We start from the raw sequence: 14915 nt of genomic DNA, 5'->3' as shown, positions 1-14915 counted from the left end.
GAAGAATGTTGATAATGCTGATGTTTTCAGTTGTGGCTGAGTAATATTTAGTCTAAAGTCAAGGATTTTTCAGCTTCTCATGCCCAGCCAGCAAGAAGGCTGGAGGGGCACGAGAAGTTGGGAGGGGACACAGCCAGGACAGCTGACCCAAACTGGCCAAAGGGATATTCCATACCATGTTAAGTCATGCCCAGTATATAAACTGGGGGGAGTTGGCTGGGGAGGGAATTGCTGCTCAGGAACTAACTGGGTGTAGGTTGGTGCGTGGTGAGCAATTGCATTGTGCATCATTTGTATATTCCAATCCTTTTATTATTATTGTCAATTTATTATTGTTATAATTATCATTATTAGTTTCTTCCTTTCTGTCTATTAAAATGTTCTTATCTCAACCCATGAGTTTTACTTTTTTTTCCCGATTTTTCTCCTCCATCCCACTGGGTGGGGGGAAGTGAGTGGCTGCGTGGTGCTTAGTTGCTGGCTGGGGGGGGAACAGTGTCCTGTACCCCGCTCTCATGTTTTCCAACAGGCATGGCATCATCATGTCAATAAGGTGCTTGACATTGTGTCTTCCTGCAGAATGCCGGACTGAAAGGTGGTTTTGCCCATCAAGGCCACATAACTCGGTGCTGGTGGTGATGACGAATTCAGGCACCAGGGCAGCAAACAGCCCAGGCCCTGGCTGCAGGAGGCAGAACCCCCCCCCGGCCTGGTTCAGCAGTTGATCTGGAAAACCGGAGGGAGGACGTGGCACAGGACACCCCGTCCCTCGGCCACGTGCAGTGCCCACACCACCCCGTCCCGTCCCGTCCCCCCGAGGGGCTGGTTCCCTTCTCCCCTTTTCCCACCTCCATCCAGGCTGGGCTGTTCGTGAGCCTGCCTGGTGCCCCCCCAGGGGAGGATGAAGTTCAACCTCGGGGCGATGGCAGCTGAGTGACACCCCCATCCGTGTGCCACTGCCAGGCTGGAGGGGACATGGACCCACACCTCTCGGCCTCTGACGGGAACAATGGCTGGCGGCAATAATAATGCAGTTAAATCAATGAAATTTTGCATTTCCATGGCAGCTTCTGTCTCCAGATGTCAAAGCCCTTTCCCTAGAGAGACAAGTGAATATTGGCCCAAGGGGAGAAACCCCCACTTGTGTCAACAGGGCTTTGGCACAGACCTCTCCCCACTTCTCCATGACGTGGGTAAATGCTTTGAGATGTCAGAGGGGAAGCTGTGAAGCTTAATTAACTCCTTCCCTAGCGCAATCTCAGCTCTGCAATAACTCGGGGAGGAAAGGCTCCTCGCTGGGGCAGCCACACCGGCATTTCCGCAGCCGGAGCCGGCGCTGAGCATCCCTCCTGTGTCAGGCAGCGGGGGGCATCCCTCGGCCCACCGCTCCCCGGGCCCATGCCGTGGGGCGTCCGGCTGCAGTGCTGTCGTGAGCATTGCTCCCGCCGCACTAATGCCTCGACTGCTCCACACCACGGGGTCTGGCTGCGGTGTCCTTTCTTGGCTGCGCTTTATGGATCTACGGCCGCAGATTTCAGTGTGGGCGTATCGCTCGTGCCATTGCAGGGAAGTTGACTAAGTCTGTTGTTCACGCTGTTTCCAAGTGATAAATGATCTCTGCTTGGGGTAGTAACTTTGACAAGAAAACCCGATAATGGGGATACGCTTTAGAAGGGTCCACTATGGGAGCCAGCAGTGTGACCTGAGGATCCCTGCGCAGGGCAGTCGCAGCAGTGGGGTGCAATACGGGTCCAGAGAGCACGGCGAGCTCCACACCTGCAACACGGTGCTCGTCTGCTCGCCCCTACATCAGCATCACGGGCCAGTGGTCTAAGCCTGGTACACACCCTTGTGTATATATATATATATATACTTACTATAGCTCTATTTGTATTTATATGTATGCACACTGCATGCATACACACATACATCCTAACTTTTTATTGGGATACGAAAAAACCTGATTTTTTTCGGGAACCTTCAAAATATATCTATATATTTCTCCTCGCTATACAAATTTTTATGTTTTTTAAAGCATGAAATATGCTAGCCTAGAAATTAAACAGGGCAAAACTTCTCTAGCTGATGCTCATTGATTACAAGTGAGCCACAGGGTACTGCTGTCATTCTTGCTCTGTTACTTTCAGCTGGTCAAACACACAAATATTGTCTCAATTTTATTTTGCTAGTAAGAAGTTGCTATGTTTGCCTTGGGAACTGGATAAGAATGCAAATAACAGCTGGCCTCATGCTCGTGAGCGGGGTGGGATGCGGGGGGGAGCGGTGGAGCCAGGCTCTTTGGGACGTGATCCCCCCCAAAAACGCCTGGACGCTGAGTCAGGGGCTGCTCTCTCCTGCACAGCAAAAGGAATGGGAACGGGTTTATCTTCTGAGCTGAGGCAGGTCTGGGCAACTCTGTATTTCACACATAGGCGCCGGGTCCTTCTTCAGGACTGGCAAGGATCACTCAGAAAGACACACGCACGTGAGCAGCCTGTACGCTGCCGATTGCCAAAGCTGCCACAGAGCTGCAAAGCAGAGCAGCTTCATGAAACGTCAGGAACGAGAAGGATGGAACGTTACTCCTCATTATTTTCTGTATAGTAAACAATACCATGAGATGTAATACAAATTATGCATTAAGAAGATACATTAACATTAAGAAGAATATGCATATTAATTAAGACGAAAATGATGAAAAAAAGGTTGGGGGTCGTGGCATCTGGCAGTAGCCCTTACACATTGTAAAAATCTAGGGAGATGGGGTACAGCATGGGGAGACTGAGCTGCTTTGTGAAACGGTTTGTGGAGTAGGGCTATAGTTGACAAACGTTTTACACAAAACCCAGCAATGTTTTGCCATTTGTAGTAGAAGTACAAAAAAAATGGCATAAAAGTCAGTGAGGTCATCTTGCAGGTTGCTAGAGCCTGAAGCTTATGGTTTCCAGAGGTGAGTCCTAGCAGGCACCTGGGCCTGATTTGCACCACAGGTGACTCGATGGATGCTGAGCGGGATTGCTCCTCGCCTCCAGCTGTGCAGAAGCAGGCTGCAGCCCCTGCAGATAAATGGGCGGCTGGGGCAGCACCTGCCCCTCTGCATGTCTCCTCTTGTGTTTGTTCTGAATGTTGTTTCTGTGTCCTGCAAGGACCGCCTCATCTTCAAGGTACCCATGTAATCCCACAGAGGTAGTGTTTGGTGGCATAATGCTCTTTTCATCTCTCTGTTTGTAACTGGGCTGGCTCAGCTGTACCTGGGATGAGTGGTCTGGTTGCTTTAACTGACCTGCAGAAGTTTAAGCGTGTAGGGGCTGATGTGTTGGTCCATTCTGGCTTCCTGCATGCCTTGAGGTAGAGAACCTCACGTATTTCTTCATTGCTCTCTGATGAACTGCAGCATGCCTTGTAAGCCTGTCTGTTGCTGCCCTTTGTCAAAGGTTTTGACTTTGTTTATTTGTATTGTTTGATGAGAGAGAGTTTGCGGGGCTCTTTTCTGGGCAGGGCTCTTCATGCTTCTGACCGTGAGGCTTTGGGAGGCTGCAGTGCAATGTGAAGGGTGCCTGGTCTCACTCCTGTCCCTTTGCTCTGGGAAATGCTCTTTGCTTTGGTGCGTTGCAGAGGGGTTGTTCCGCAGGACCAAGCCAGGCTGCCTCCCGCAGGCAAGCAGGAGTGTGTTGCATCTCCTCTACATCCTGCTTTGCCGTGTGCCGCTTTTTAACCAAGATCGTGAAGCCCCCAGCCACCGTGGTGGCACAGGGAAATGAGGGCTTTTGGGACTTCAGGGTCAAAGGGTTACAATTTGGTTTGTTAAAACTAAAAAACCAAAAGAGAGCTTTATGGACAGAAATTATGATATTGCCGTGCATGTGATGCTATGTTAAAGTGTTAGTGGTGGGTTCAGGTGTTTGGGTTTTGTCCTGCAAGCACTTGCTATAGCATTGTGTTCCTCCTGAGCATTGTGCTTTTGAGATGGAGCCTGATGTGTGTTACGAGCAAAGCCCGTACAATTTCTCTTCTCTTGTTTGATGTCTGTAGCTCTGCTGGGTGTCCTTGTTCTCCACTGCCCTGACATGGTAATAACTGCATCCTTGTCTTCGCAAGGGCTAAAGGGTGAAACTGCTGCTGGTGATAGTGTGTGCCTCTACTGCAACCCACTTATTTTACTTTCCAGATCCTGTTAAATGCTATTGATATTCCTAGTTTTTTTTATACCAGCTACTTTTCAAGTAACTTGCTGGAAAAAAAGGCAAATGTCTTCATAAGGGCTTACCCCAAGAAAGAGAGGGTATTTTGATCTAGACATTACCAAGTAGCATGTCATCTTTTGTTTACTGCATATGCCATATTGATGTTTATTTGAAACCTTCACTCTTTTTAACTTCTTTAGAGCTAATCATTTACAAGTTAGTACATCTGGTGGTTGTTGAATGTAGCAGTGATGAACCTCTTTACTTGAAATGTTCTTAAATTATGTAGTTCTAATACATCAGGTCAACCGCTCCAGTGATTGTCCCTGAATCTTTTGATTTTGAAAAGGGAAATTGGAATCCAGCAAAACGTATTAGCAAGGCGTTCAGGAAGTGCACCAGGGAGCAAACCAGGATGATCCAGAATGAATTTGCAAACTGTTCACTGTGAGTCTTGAATGTAAAACTTCCCTCTTTGAAATTAGCAATTTTCTCTGAAAGGTGGTGGATTTTCACTTCTGAAGAGAAGAGAATCATGATGAGGCAACCACAGGAACCTGAAATGGAGGGGGAGATGCTCATCATCTTGGCCATCCCTGCAGCAAGGCCATGTGATGTACATCACAACCAAATGCCATATTGATAGTGTTATTATGGCTACTGTAACTTAGCTTTATCAGGGGTTATTTTTAGAATCCAAGCCAATGGCTACAGAAATTGGTAAGCTTTTTAAATTGAATTTGGCTTAGGACCAGTAATATTTAGCACGGCTGCTTCTTTGCCCTGATCTGGCAAGGTCTCTGTGCTCTTTTTCAGCTTTAAGCTGTCATTGTCCCAGTGAACATAACTGAACTGGCTGCATGTTTAAAGATAAATATGTACTTAAGTACTTTTACATTATGGTTGTAATACATATTACCTTGTAAAGTAATGGTAAATGTTCTTGTCAGCTAAGCCAGCAACACAGAGAATGGGCTTTACCTTCTCTAAGTGGCAGAGGGACGGGAATGGTCCATCATCCCTGTTGGCCATGTTTTTTCAGAGACTGCTTTTACAGTGAGCTGCTGGCAGTCTCTCCCTCTCTGCTTCTCAGTTCCTTTCTTCCTCGAGAAAGTCTTGCTGGTGTAAGTGGTGATCTCCCTTACGCGGCTGGAAACCTCCCATCGTGGTGGATATGAGCAGTTGCACCACTGACTTTTTTTGGTTGGGTTCCCCCCACCCTGCCCCATTCCCCCCTCTGGTGTGATTCCCAGTTCAGACCATGTGCTGTGTGTCCGTGGTGTCAGCCCAGCGCTGGGTGCCTGGGGCTTGTGGGCACCATCCCCTTTTTCTGCCAGCTTATGCAGAAGAGCCAGAGGTGCTGGGGCTGCCTGCCACGGCCTCCTGCAGCCGCTCTCCCGCACCCATCCCACTGTCCGCCCTTGTGGAGGAGTTCAGCGTTTTATCTCTTAACTCCAGTTTGGAAAAAATGTGTTTTGATACAGCAAAATCATCAGCCTTTCTGCCTACCTCTGTTTTGCCAGTTTAGAGTCAATGCAGCTACGGTCCTTAATAAGGTCTCCTACACCGATGAATCAGTCGTGGCAAGCAGCAAACACGGACAGGCATTAGCCTGGTAGCCCAGGGTGGGGTGGTACTTACAGGCAATGAAGCTCCAGAGGTACAACCCGATGGGGCCATGCAGAGTTTCATAAGGGCTGCCAAAAGCATTGAACATGAAGAAACCTGCTCCCACCAGAGCAAAGATAATCAGTACTGTACAGAAGAGAATGACACTAACATGGATACTTGCAGGGATAACTTTGAGCAAATCTGGAAAAACTAAAAACAAAACAAACAAAACATTATTATACACATTAGGCAAAGTTGTTTCAGAAGTCAGGCCAGGGATTTCTTGCTGGTTTGTGATAATTGTTTTAAAACACGCTCTTCCAAATGCAGCCAAAGGTGAAAGTGAAGTTATTAACTAGAAACAGGTTTTCATGGATGTTTGGAGGCAGAGGCATTTTGTGATGCTCGGAAGTGTAGACTGGCAAGGAGAGAAAGACCAGCTCCAGGGAAAGCCTCTCGTCCCCTTCCTGAGGGTATTTCCCTAAGGGTGTTATTCCCGCTGCCCTGGCCATAGCCCCTGCGGGATGCAGAACGGCACCTCTGCAATGCTGCTGTCCCTGCCTGGCATCTGTGCCGGGCTCTGCAGGGTGTGACCCCCAGCACCTCCAGCTCTTTAAACGCTGGGGACCTGATCCGGCTCAGCATCCTCAGTGGCTGCTCCCTCACCCCGGTGTCTTGGCAGGCAGAACAGCCTCTTCTCCACCTGTAAGCACTATTCAGGGCAGTGCGAGGTTTTGGGGGTTATTCGTTCCTCAGAAACCAGATCATGCGGATGCAAGGTGGAAGGTAATGTGCCTACCATCTGCCAAGGTGGTATTTGGTCCTTAACGTGAATAGCATATACTTAGAAAAAAAAATTGGAAGCTGTATTTGGGGAAGCAGGTCCACCTTGCACTGGTCTGCAGGATGGCATGAAGGGCTACCCACAGCGCCTGTGTTACAGGTCTGATCTTGTGTCCCTCAGCTGAAGGCTTGGCCATCTACTCCTCTTTGGGAGAGGGGGGGGATGGTAAATCCAGAAACAGACTCTCTGCACTTATGCTTATGAGGTCCCACTGAGGGACATGAGCTTGGAAATGAAATTATACCTGCTCGGCTTATTCACTGAATGGAAGGCAATTGATACTTATTTGCTTGCCTGGATCTTTATCAGCTTGTGGGCTTGCTCACAATTGATGTGTGTCACTTACACCTGACCCTGCCTGGAGTGGTCAGCACTTTGTACAAAATGCGTTTCTCGGACTGGATTGTTCTGGTCAGTAGAGTCTTGTATTTATCTTGTTTTCCAAAACACAGGTGCAGGGAGGGTCAGGTGAGGATGAGAAGTTCCTGACTCTGTCTCAGTATCCCTACCGTGTGCGTTGTGTGTCTTGTGGTAGCCGGGACAGGGTGAGGTAGCTCCCCTTCCCAAGGGATGCTGCTGCTGGGTCCCCCCTCCCGGGGCGGGTGCGTGGGCAGGGAGGAGGCTGGGCAGCCCCTGTGGGTGCGGGGGGTCCCGCGGGGGTCCCTCTCCCTCGCACCGGCCTCTCGGTCTGGACCACGTCATGGGCAAAGCATGACGGACAAAGTCCTTGGGAGTATCCAAGCCCTGGCTGTACGGACAAGCGAGGAGGTGACCGGGCAGGTGGTGCGGAAGGCTCCCGCAGCCTCGGCACGTGTGCTGCTCCGTTTGCGGTAGCGTGTGCTGTTTATTTTTGTCCGATGTGCCTGAAGTGAGCAAATGTTCGGGTTTGGCCACTTTGTCTGCTGGGGAAGCAAAGAGCTGCTCCTGGCTGGGATGCCAGTTTCCATTCTGTTTCAGAGCGGTGATTCCACTGCTTTCATTTATACAAATGTACAGTGCTGTTTAGCCAAAATTCTATAGGTGTAAACTTGACAAAAAATATGTGGTTTTTCTTCTGAAATCTGTAAGTGAAAAGCTCTGCATTTTATTATGAAGAAGCAGGAAATCATTAGTGAAGCCACGGTGCTGACACGCTGGCAGGTTAAACGTGTCGTGCACTGTGTGTTGCTGGGAGACACTCAGGGCTCCAGGAAGGATTGATATCTGGGGATGATAATGTGTGAAGTTGTTTATAGTATGGAGACTCCCTGTGAAAATCCATCAACAGTTATTGCCAAAGAGATGTGTAGACATGTAAAAGGATTGAAGGTTTCTTACCTCCTATCCTTTGGCACTTTTCTATTTTTAGAAAACAGAAAAAAACCTTGGTATTTTGACAAAAGTCCTTAAAAATAGAAAAAGCATGTATTTCTGTACATACATTAATCTCTTAAATTATTTTAAAAACGAAATATGATACTGAAGAGGGAGAAATTCATAAAGGTTACATCAAAGAGTTATTTGCAACAAACTCTCTGAATGAAATTTTGAAAGAATAAACAAATTTTGTATGATCAAAACTTTCTCCCCTGTATTTCCCCAAGTAAAAGTCTTGTGGAACATTTTGTGCCTAGAAGCACAAAGCCAAAAAGGGAAGATGATAAATCAATGAGAGGAAATGGAGAAATCTTACAATGACAAAGTGGGGTACCAAGCTAAAATAGGACAGAACAAATAAAAAGTGTGCAGCTGCAAGGGCTGTTGCTGTGCTGTGCCCTGCCAGCTCTCCTCCTGCCGGCGGGTGAAATGCCGGTTGTTTGCAGCGGAGCTTTGCTCCGTGGAGTTGAGTGTAAGAAGGCTGTTGCTCGGTAGGTGCAAATACTGCATCTGTTACGCAGTTAATGGAACGCTTTCATCCACATGCTATTTAATTTGAAGTTTCCCAAAGCTGGAAACTATCCCATCAGCTGCCTTTGCCACTACATCCCTTGCCCTGGTCGCTGCCCCGCGAGAGCCCACGGAGCAGGTCGGCCGCTGTGGGAAGCGGCAGCCGACCGGCGTGTGCGGTTTTGCACTTGGAGTTGGTGGCTGCTGCCTGGTGAAGCGCTGCCCGATGGGCTGAAGGCTGTGCTGAGTTCCAGCTATGTAACAGCCGGTGTGACTACGTATGCAAATATTTAGGAATACTTTATTTTAAATATTTTAGTGCAGCTTTTTAGCCACTATTTCATATTGCGATCCTGCTTAGCTAGGGCACAAGGGGATAGTCAATCAGACTCGGTACGAGAGAATAATTTTTAATCATTCATGTTTGTTTGGCAACAATGGGTATTTTGGAAGGAATCATCAAATACACTTAACTGCTCCTGATCCACAGGGGCACGATTAAAGTGGGGGTAATAACGCCTCAGCGCTGCCTTGCTGCAGCTGTAATGTGCAGAGAGTAAAAAAGCCTCACATAAATTACTCTACCTTGTAAAATGTTTACCAGCAAACAGTTCTGCAGCTTGCCACGCAGTAAACACAGAGAAGCAGGTAATGTGGTGTCAAGTCAATTCATCTCCCCGACTAAATGAAAGGGAAATTAACGAAGCAAATGTTTGCAAACTATTCTTGAAGCCGTGTTACATAAATATCACCTTTTGCGTTGTTGCTGGCTGGGAGCAGAGAGGGGCACCCGGTGCCCGTGGGGGACCGTGGCCCGGGGTCACGAGGGGGCACGCAGAGCCCTGCGCCCACCTTCCACGACACTACACGAGCGCTCGCACCTTCCTTGGGTCACGGAGGAGCCGCCTGCTCCTGGGGATGGCCCCGGCCCCGGGCTCTGCTCCGCCGGACCCCCTTCCCTGGGGCATCCCCCCGCCTGGCTCCTGACGCGGGGAGCTTGTGGCTGTCCGGTCTAGACCAGGAACGCAACCGCTTGCTGTCTTTGCACGTGCAAGTGCCGCACACAGCAAAACTACCTGTTTGCTAAATTCACCTATTTACCTAGAGGAAGAATTTACGTGCATAAAAGGTTACTTCTGCTGATGGCTACTTAATTGTCCAGTTTGGCCACCGGTGCTTAAATTCCTTATATCATCCTAGTAAAACACAAAGCATGTTTTAGAAACTAGACCTTGTGTTTGTTGGACTTTATATTACATAATTCAAATATTTGCAAGCGTAAGAGGCAGTTGTACTGTTAGTGGGGTATAAGGTACAATTTCACCTTTGTACCAGTCAGGCTAGCCAACAAAAAGGCTGAAGAATCCCTGCCTGTGCAGAATTTCTACAGGGAATAGCATTAGTTCTTGCAATGCCACCTGATGTTTTGGGAGAACTTGTGTATTTAATAACAGAATTTTGTGTTGTTTATTTTAAGAAAACATGTTACTACATTGTATTGAATCTTTCCCTTGGCACCTGCATTTATAGTTGTTTATGTCATTAAAATTTTATATGTGACATATCAGGAAAAATTAGTTCCAGCAGCTATGTTGTCTTGAAAGAAAAACATTCCTTCATTGTAATGAATGAAATTGTGTGTTAGGTATGCATGCCAGTGACCTTTAGAAAATGAACTGCTGACCCAGAAACTGATGAGAATCAGCAAGAGCAAATGAAGCAGAAGGCTTTCCCCAGCTGAACTGGGTTTGCTGGCAGAGCAAATTCATTTTACAATTAAGAGAGATATAGTGGTCAGAGGGGAGCATTTAATGGGAACAAACATAGAACTAAATCATTTAGCCTATTTTCTGTGCCTTTTCCTCTGAGACACGCTAAAGTGCACTTCAGTGCATTAAACTATGGATGTGTATATTGTATATGGTTATCCTGCTTTCCGGGACGCTTCCGGTGAGTTCCCGAGAGCCCCGACTCGGATGGGACAGGTCTGCTGCAGCCCTGAGAACGTGAACCAGCCTCCTTCATTAAGCGGTCTCTGAAGTGAACACTTCTAGTAGAGGCATATTTTGCTAAGCCACCCAATCATTGTTTCTAAATCCTATTAAAGTAAGTGTTGCATTTGCTTTTTAATCTAAATAAAAGATGATCTGAGAACAATTTGTGAGGAGGACAGCAATGCTTCCACCCTCAGCTGTCTGTGAAAGCTCACAGAGGCAAAGCCTGCCCTGCGGAGTGCTCTGATGGGTACAGCTGGGCTTGTGAAATTATTTAGGCTGTAACTGGGCTACATCTCAGGTATAGGCAGTGCCAAAGATCACCTCGTAGCATTACCTTTTCAGAGTGCTATATAAAGGATGCCAGTGCAGGCAAATAAGACTGACAAGATGGGCTTGTAATGTTGTGAGTGAGACCTATTGAGATATTTTGCTATTAATGCTTGCCTTGTATGGAAGGAGAATAAAAGGTAAAAGATTTCTCTAATAAGCAAGCTTGGGTTTGGTTTTAGGTCAGTCAAGGCTCTTGGGTTGTGTTTCCAACCCCAGTGACCTGCTAGCTCTGCTGCTGCAAGTGATGATGCCCGATGGGCTGGGACACATGGAACAAGGCTGCTCTCTCCAGGGAAAGATGCTGCTCCATTTCAGGCATGTCAGCAGCTTCACTTCTGCCTGGAGGAGTCTCGGGCATAAGATTAAATCCAGCCTTGATTTCAGATCCTGGGAACAGGCATTAAAGCACATGCATCAAACCTCATTTTCTCTGTCTGAAAATGAGAACAGTGATATTTACTGATGTTGAGTGAATTACTTTTTCAATCTTTTCTTCTTTATGCAATTCCTGAAAGCCTTGGAGTTCTTTGAATATGTACATTAGGCACTCATATTAAAGAAGTTAATTTTTAATATTGTCCTGTGCAGTAGGATTCTGCAGCTCTGTATGAACACTCAGGTTTTGTGGATTGTTTAGCTGTGACTAATTGAAAAATTCACATTGTATTATTTCTGTTCTTTGGTTAATCTGTGTTTGTGTTCAGTTGAAATTATACTTGTGAATGCAAGTTTGGTAAACATTTGGATAGGAAAGCTTGGTTACATGAGACTTCTGTGAGTGTGGATGGAAAGTGTATGGCCATAGTGAGAGGAAACTCTGTAACCGTGGAGTACTTTTGGTTGAAAATGCAGTACTTGCGGAGCTTACATGTATGTAGCATTGTAAGATATTTAAAAATACGTGATGATTGATATAATTAAATCATCACAAACAAGCTGACTTTTGTATTCTCTCTTGTATGTGTAATATTAATTCACACTGCCCACAAAATTAAAATTCTTTGAAGCTATTGCTACAATCACACTAGCAGTATATTAAAATATTTCAGCCACAACAAGATGAAATGTACAGATGGGAGCCTGAATGTAAGGCACCTCAATGAAATGGTTTAGAAGTATCAAAGTAACAAATACGTGGAAAGAAAATAATGAGAGAAGCCTAACGGGCTGTCTCGACTGTGGCTTCTCTGATGTGGGGGCTGTCTGCTGCAGCGGGGTTCAGTCCTGCCTCGTGCACGGAGCCGATACGGACTAGGAGGGACGCCCCGCTTCTTGCCGCGTGCCCAGGTCGCTGCGGGCGACCCTTCCAAAATTTCACTTGCACCAAACTGGCCACCGATCCATTCTGCTGCTGCTGCTCTCCCTGCCTGGGGAGATCCCGGGGGGGGCTGGTGCGAGCCCCGGGGCTGCTCAGCCGGGCTCCGTCCCACGGCCGGGAGTTGCGGGAAGTGGGGCGCGCACCCGGCCGGGGGGACGGTGGGGGACGGCCCCGGCCTCGGGCTGCAGCTGCATCTTGTCCTCGTTGTACAGCAGCTCAGCTCTGCCTCGCAGCTCCGTCGCTGCGACGAACCCAGACAAGCGTCTGTCACAGGGCTGCTGATCGCTAGCGGCTTTGTCGGCTGTGGTTCATAACGATTTCACCTACAGCAGAGAACTAATTCCTTGGGGTTTAGTGGACCCCTCTGAAAATTCACCCCAGCCTGTAACCAGCAGGGCGGAATAGCTGTGTGCTGTGATGGTGAACAAGGTGATTGAGAGGAGAACTTCAGCTGTATCCATGGACTAGTGATGGAATTTAATTAGAGATGGCAAATCTTAATATTATATTAAATTAATTTGGTCTACTACTTTGGAAAATTATTCTATAGTAAATAATTTCTGATACCTAACCTGGTAACCTTACCTTGCCTCAAATGACTCGGGGAAGGAATTTACCAGTGCTGTTGTAGCAGAATGCTTCTAAACTGTGTTTTGTAATAACTTCAGGTGGCATATTGCACATATAACAAATGGCTGTTTGTTATCATCTGTTTAATGTGCTGCTATATATACAAAGTGTGTGTTCACTTGATCATTTAATTGATCTTCTTATCCTTGAAGATAAATAGGTTATGAATATTACATGTAAAGCAAAACCACTGCTAACAGTCTTTGATAAAATTCTATATGTCAGATACCAAGTTCAACTTGCAGATCAGCCAACTGAACATCAGCTAGCACCAACCAGCTGTTCTTCCAGTTAATGCAGCAGGTTGCTAACTTTTTGGCTGCTTTGTTTCTCAACAGCAGCCAAACCTATCTATGCCCTAGCTCTTTCATAAGATTTCTGCTAGTTCAGTTCATTCTTTCATGAAGGCACAGAGGATGTAACGTTGACACAGACACACAGAGGAAGATGAAAGATTAATTGAAAACCAAAAATATTCTTTTTTTATAGTAGTAGTATAAATCTTTTGAAATGTAGGTATCTGTGTAACAAATATAGATTGTTGAAAATGTTAGCGTGGCTTTACTAGTATCAGAAAATAAGTTATTTGAACCTGAAGGTCAGAACGCCGTAACGGCAGCATTTGCTTTAGAGTATTTCATGCTCGTTAGGCTCTGTGTATGAGCAAGGGGACACGGGCAGCATCTCCCGGCTCCCCTAGCCATCAGCAGTGTGGTGTTAAATAATTCAAATGCCATTGTTACTCACATGAAAACTGGAAGGGTCTCCCCCCGAGCCCACACTGCCTCACACGCTCGCCGTGAAAAAGCCCATACTGGATTTCGCCAATGAACTTCTCCAGCTCCTGGCCAGTGGCGTTGACGAGCAGGGCTCCCGTCTTGCAGAGTATCATCCCCTTAACCCACCGCTGCGTGCCGATGGCTGCTGCGGTCCCCAGCGCACAAGCAAAGCTCAACACCCCGGCTATGCAAAAGATAATTTTCTTCTGCTGGGCTGGCATGGTGGCGTCCAAAGTCCTCTGAGGGACGCAGTTTTCAGCGAGGCAGTGACAAGGAATTCTTCCCATCAGCGTGGCAAAGGGCTGAGCTCCCCGGACAGAGCCCCGGGCGCCCAGCCAGCCCTGCTCGCGGCGGGAGCTGTCTCCTTGGAGAGCTTTGGCAGCAAACCTCCGCGAGGCATACGTTTCCTGAAAGATGCTGTGAAGGTTTTTCTTCCCTGTCCCCTTCTGTATCGCTCCAGCTTGCACACTAATGTGTTTAAATAAGCTGGAAAATAGAGCAGTCTGTCGAGTGTTTCAGCGCATCCTCTGTGTCACTTGATAACTGGGGTTTAAGATGACAGAAGGAGCCTCTCTGTAATTTGATGAGTGCTCTGCTCTTCCCAGCCCTGTCTGGTTGGGCGAGCGGGGCATTTCAGACAGGCTTGGCTGCCGCATCTGATTACCTGCTCTCCAAAAAGGAAGTTTTCGGAGGGTTTTATTTTTCCTGGTTTTCCCCTAAAGCTAGCAATGCTGAGCTGCTCTGTTCTTTTTCTTTTTTGGGGGGGTGTTTTTCTTTTTTTGCCATTGTTCCTAATGCGATAGCACAGGTAACACACAGTACCCCTGTGAAGCCAGGAGACCCCCTCGGCAGTATTTGGTTGCATTTGGGCACTTGCTTTTCCCTGTCAAGGCATTCCCTGGTAAGGGCAGCGTGTCTGTTATATATTGTATTGTTTTGGCTGCAGTGTGTATGATGCTCAGATAAACGTTTCGGTTTAGGTTTCAAATATACACAAATACATTTTCTCTTACTTCTTTACACGAGACCCAGTCTACCCTGCAGCTTGGCAGCACACCGGCTCCCTGTGGTTCGTGCAGGAGAGGCACCGCTGGGCTCCTGCTGCGGCCGGGCATCTGCCTCGCTCTTCATGCGAGCCAAAGTCATGGGCACGAACTAACCCATCCCTTGGAGGGTGGCTAGCTTGGGGCCTCGGCTAGGACCAGAATCATGGCCATCTGCATCGGTCTACTGAATGCTGGTGACTTCAGCAAACACAGGGTTTGGGTTTTTTTCCGAACTAGATCAACTTAAAGTGGTTTGTTAGTTGGATGCATATCTGTTGCAGGAATACTCTTCAGGTGGTTTAAGAGTATC

The 14915-nt window shown here is 47.3% G+C and overlaps 1 protein-coding gene across 2 annotated transcripts; it reads right to left on the bottom strand.

Moving 5' to 3' along the window:
• Positions 1-2140: 2140 nt before the first annotated feature.
• On the bottom strand, positions 2141-14094 carry CLRN1 (clarin 1). Of its 2 annotated transcripts, none has more exons than XM_052804967.1 (3): positions 13528-14094; positions 5826-5939; positions 2141-4741 (listed from the first exon to the last, which is right to left on the bottom strand). In XM_052804967.1, exons 1-3 carry the CDS (start codon positions 13844-13846, stop codon positions 4476-4478), a joined length of 699 nt encoding a protein of 232 aa, XP_052660927.1. In that variant the 5' UTR covers positions 13847-14094; the 3' UTR covers positions 2141-4475. The 2 variants fall into 2 exon arrangements, with proteins under 2 accessions (XP_052660927.1, XP_052660926.1); XM_052804966.1 differs by having other exon boundaries at positions 5826-6005; positions 13528-14091.
• Between the last annotated feature and the right edge of the window lie 821 nt (positions 14095-14915).

The sequence above is a fragment of the Harpia harpyja genome, chromosome 12 (assembly GCF_026419915.1).
Source record: "Harpia harpyja isolate bHarHar1 chromosome 12, bHarHar1 primary haplotype, whole genome shotgun sequence".
NCBI classification, from domain to species: domain Eukaryota; kingdom Metazoa; phylum Chordata; class Aves; order Accipitriformes; family Accipitridae; genus Harpia; species Harpia harpyja.
This window is presented reverse-complemented; position numbering and strand designations above follow the sequence as displayed.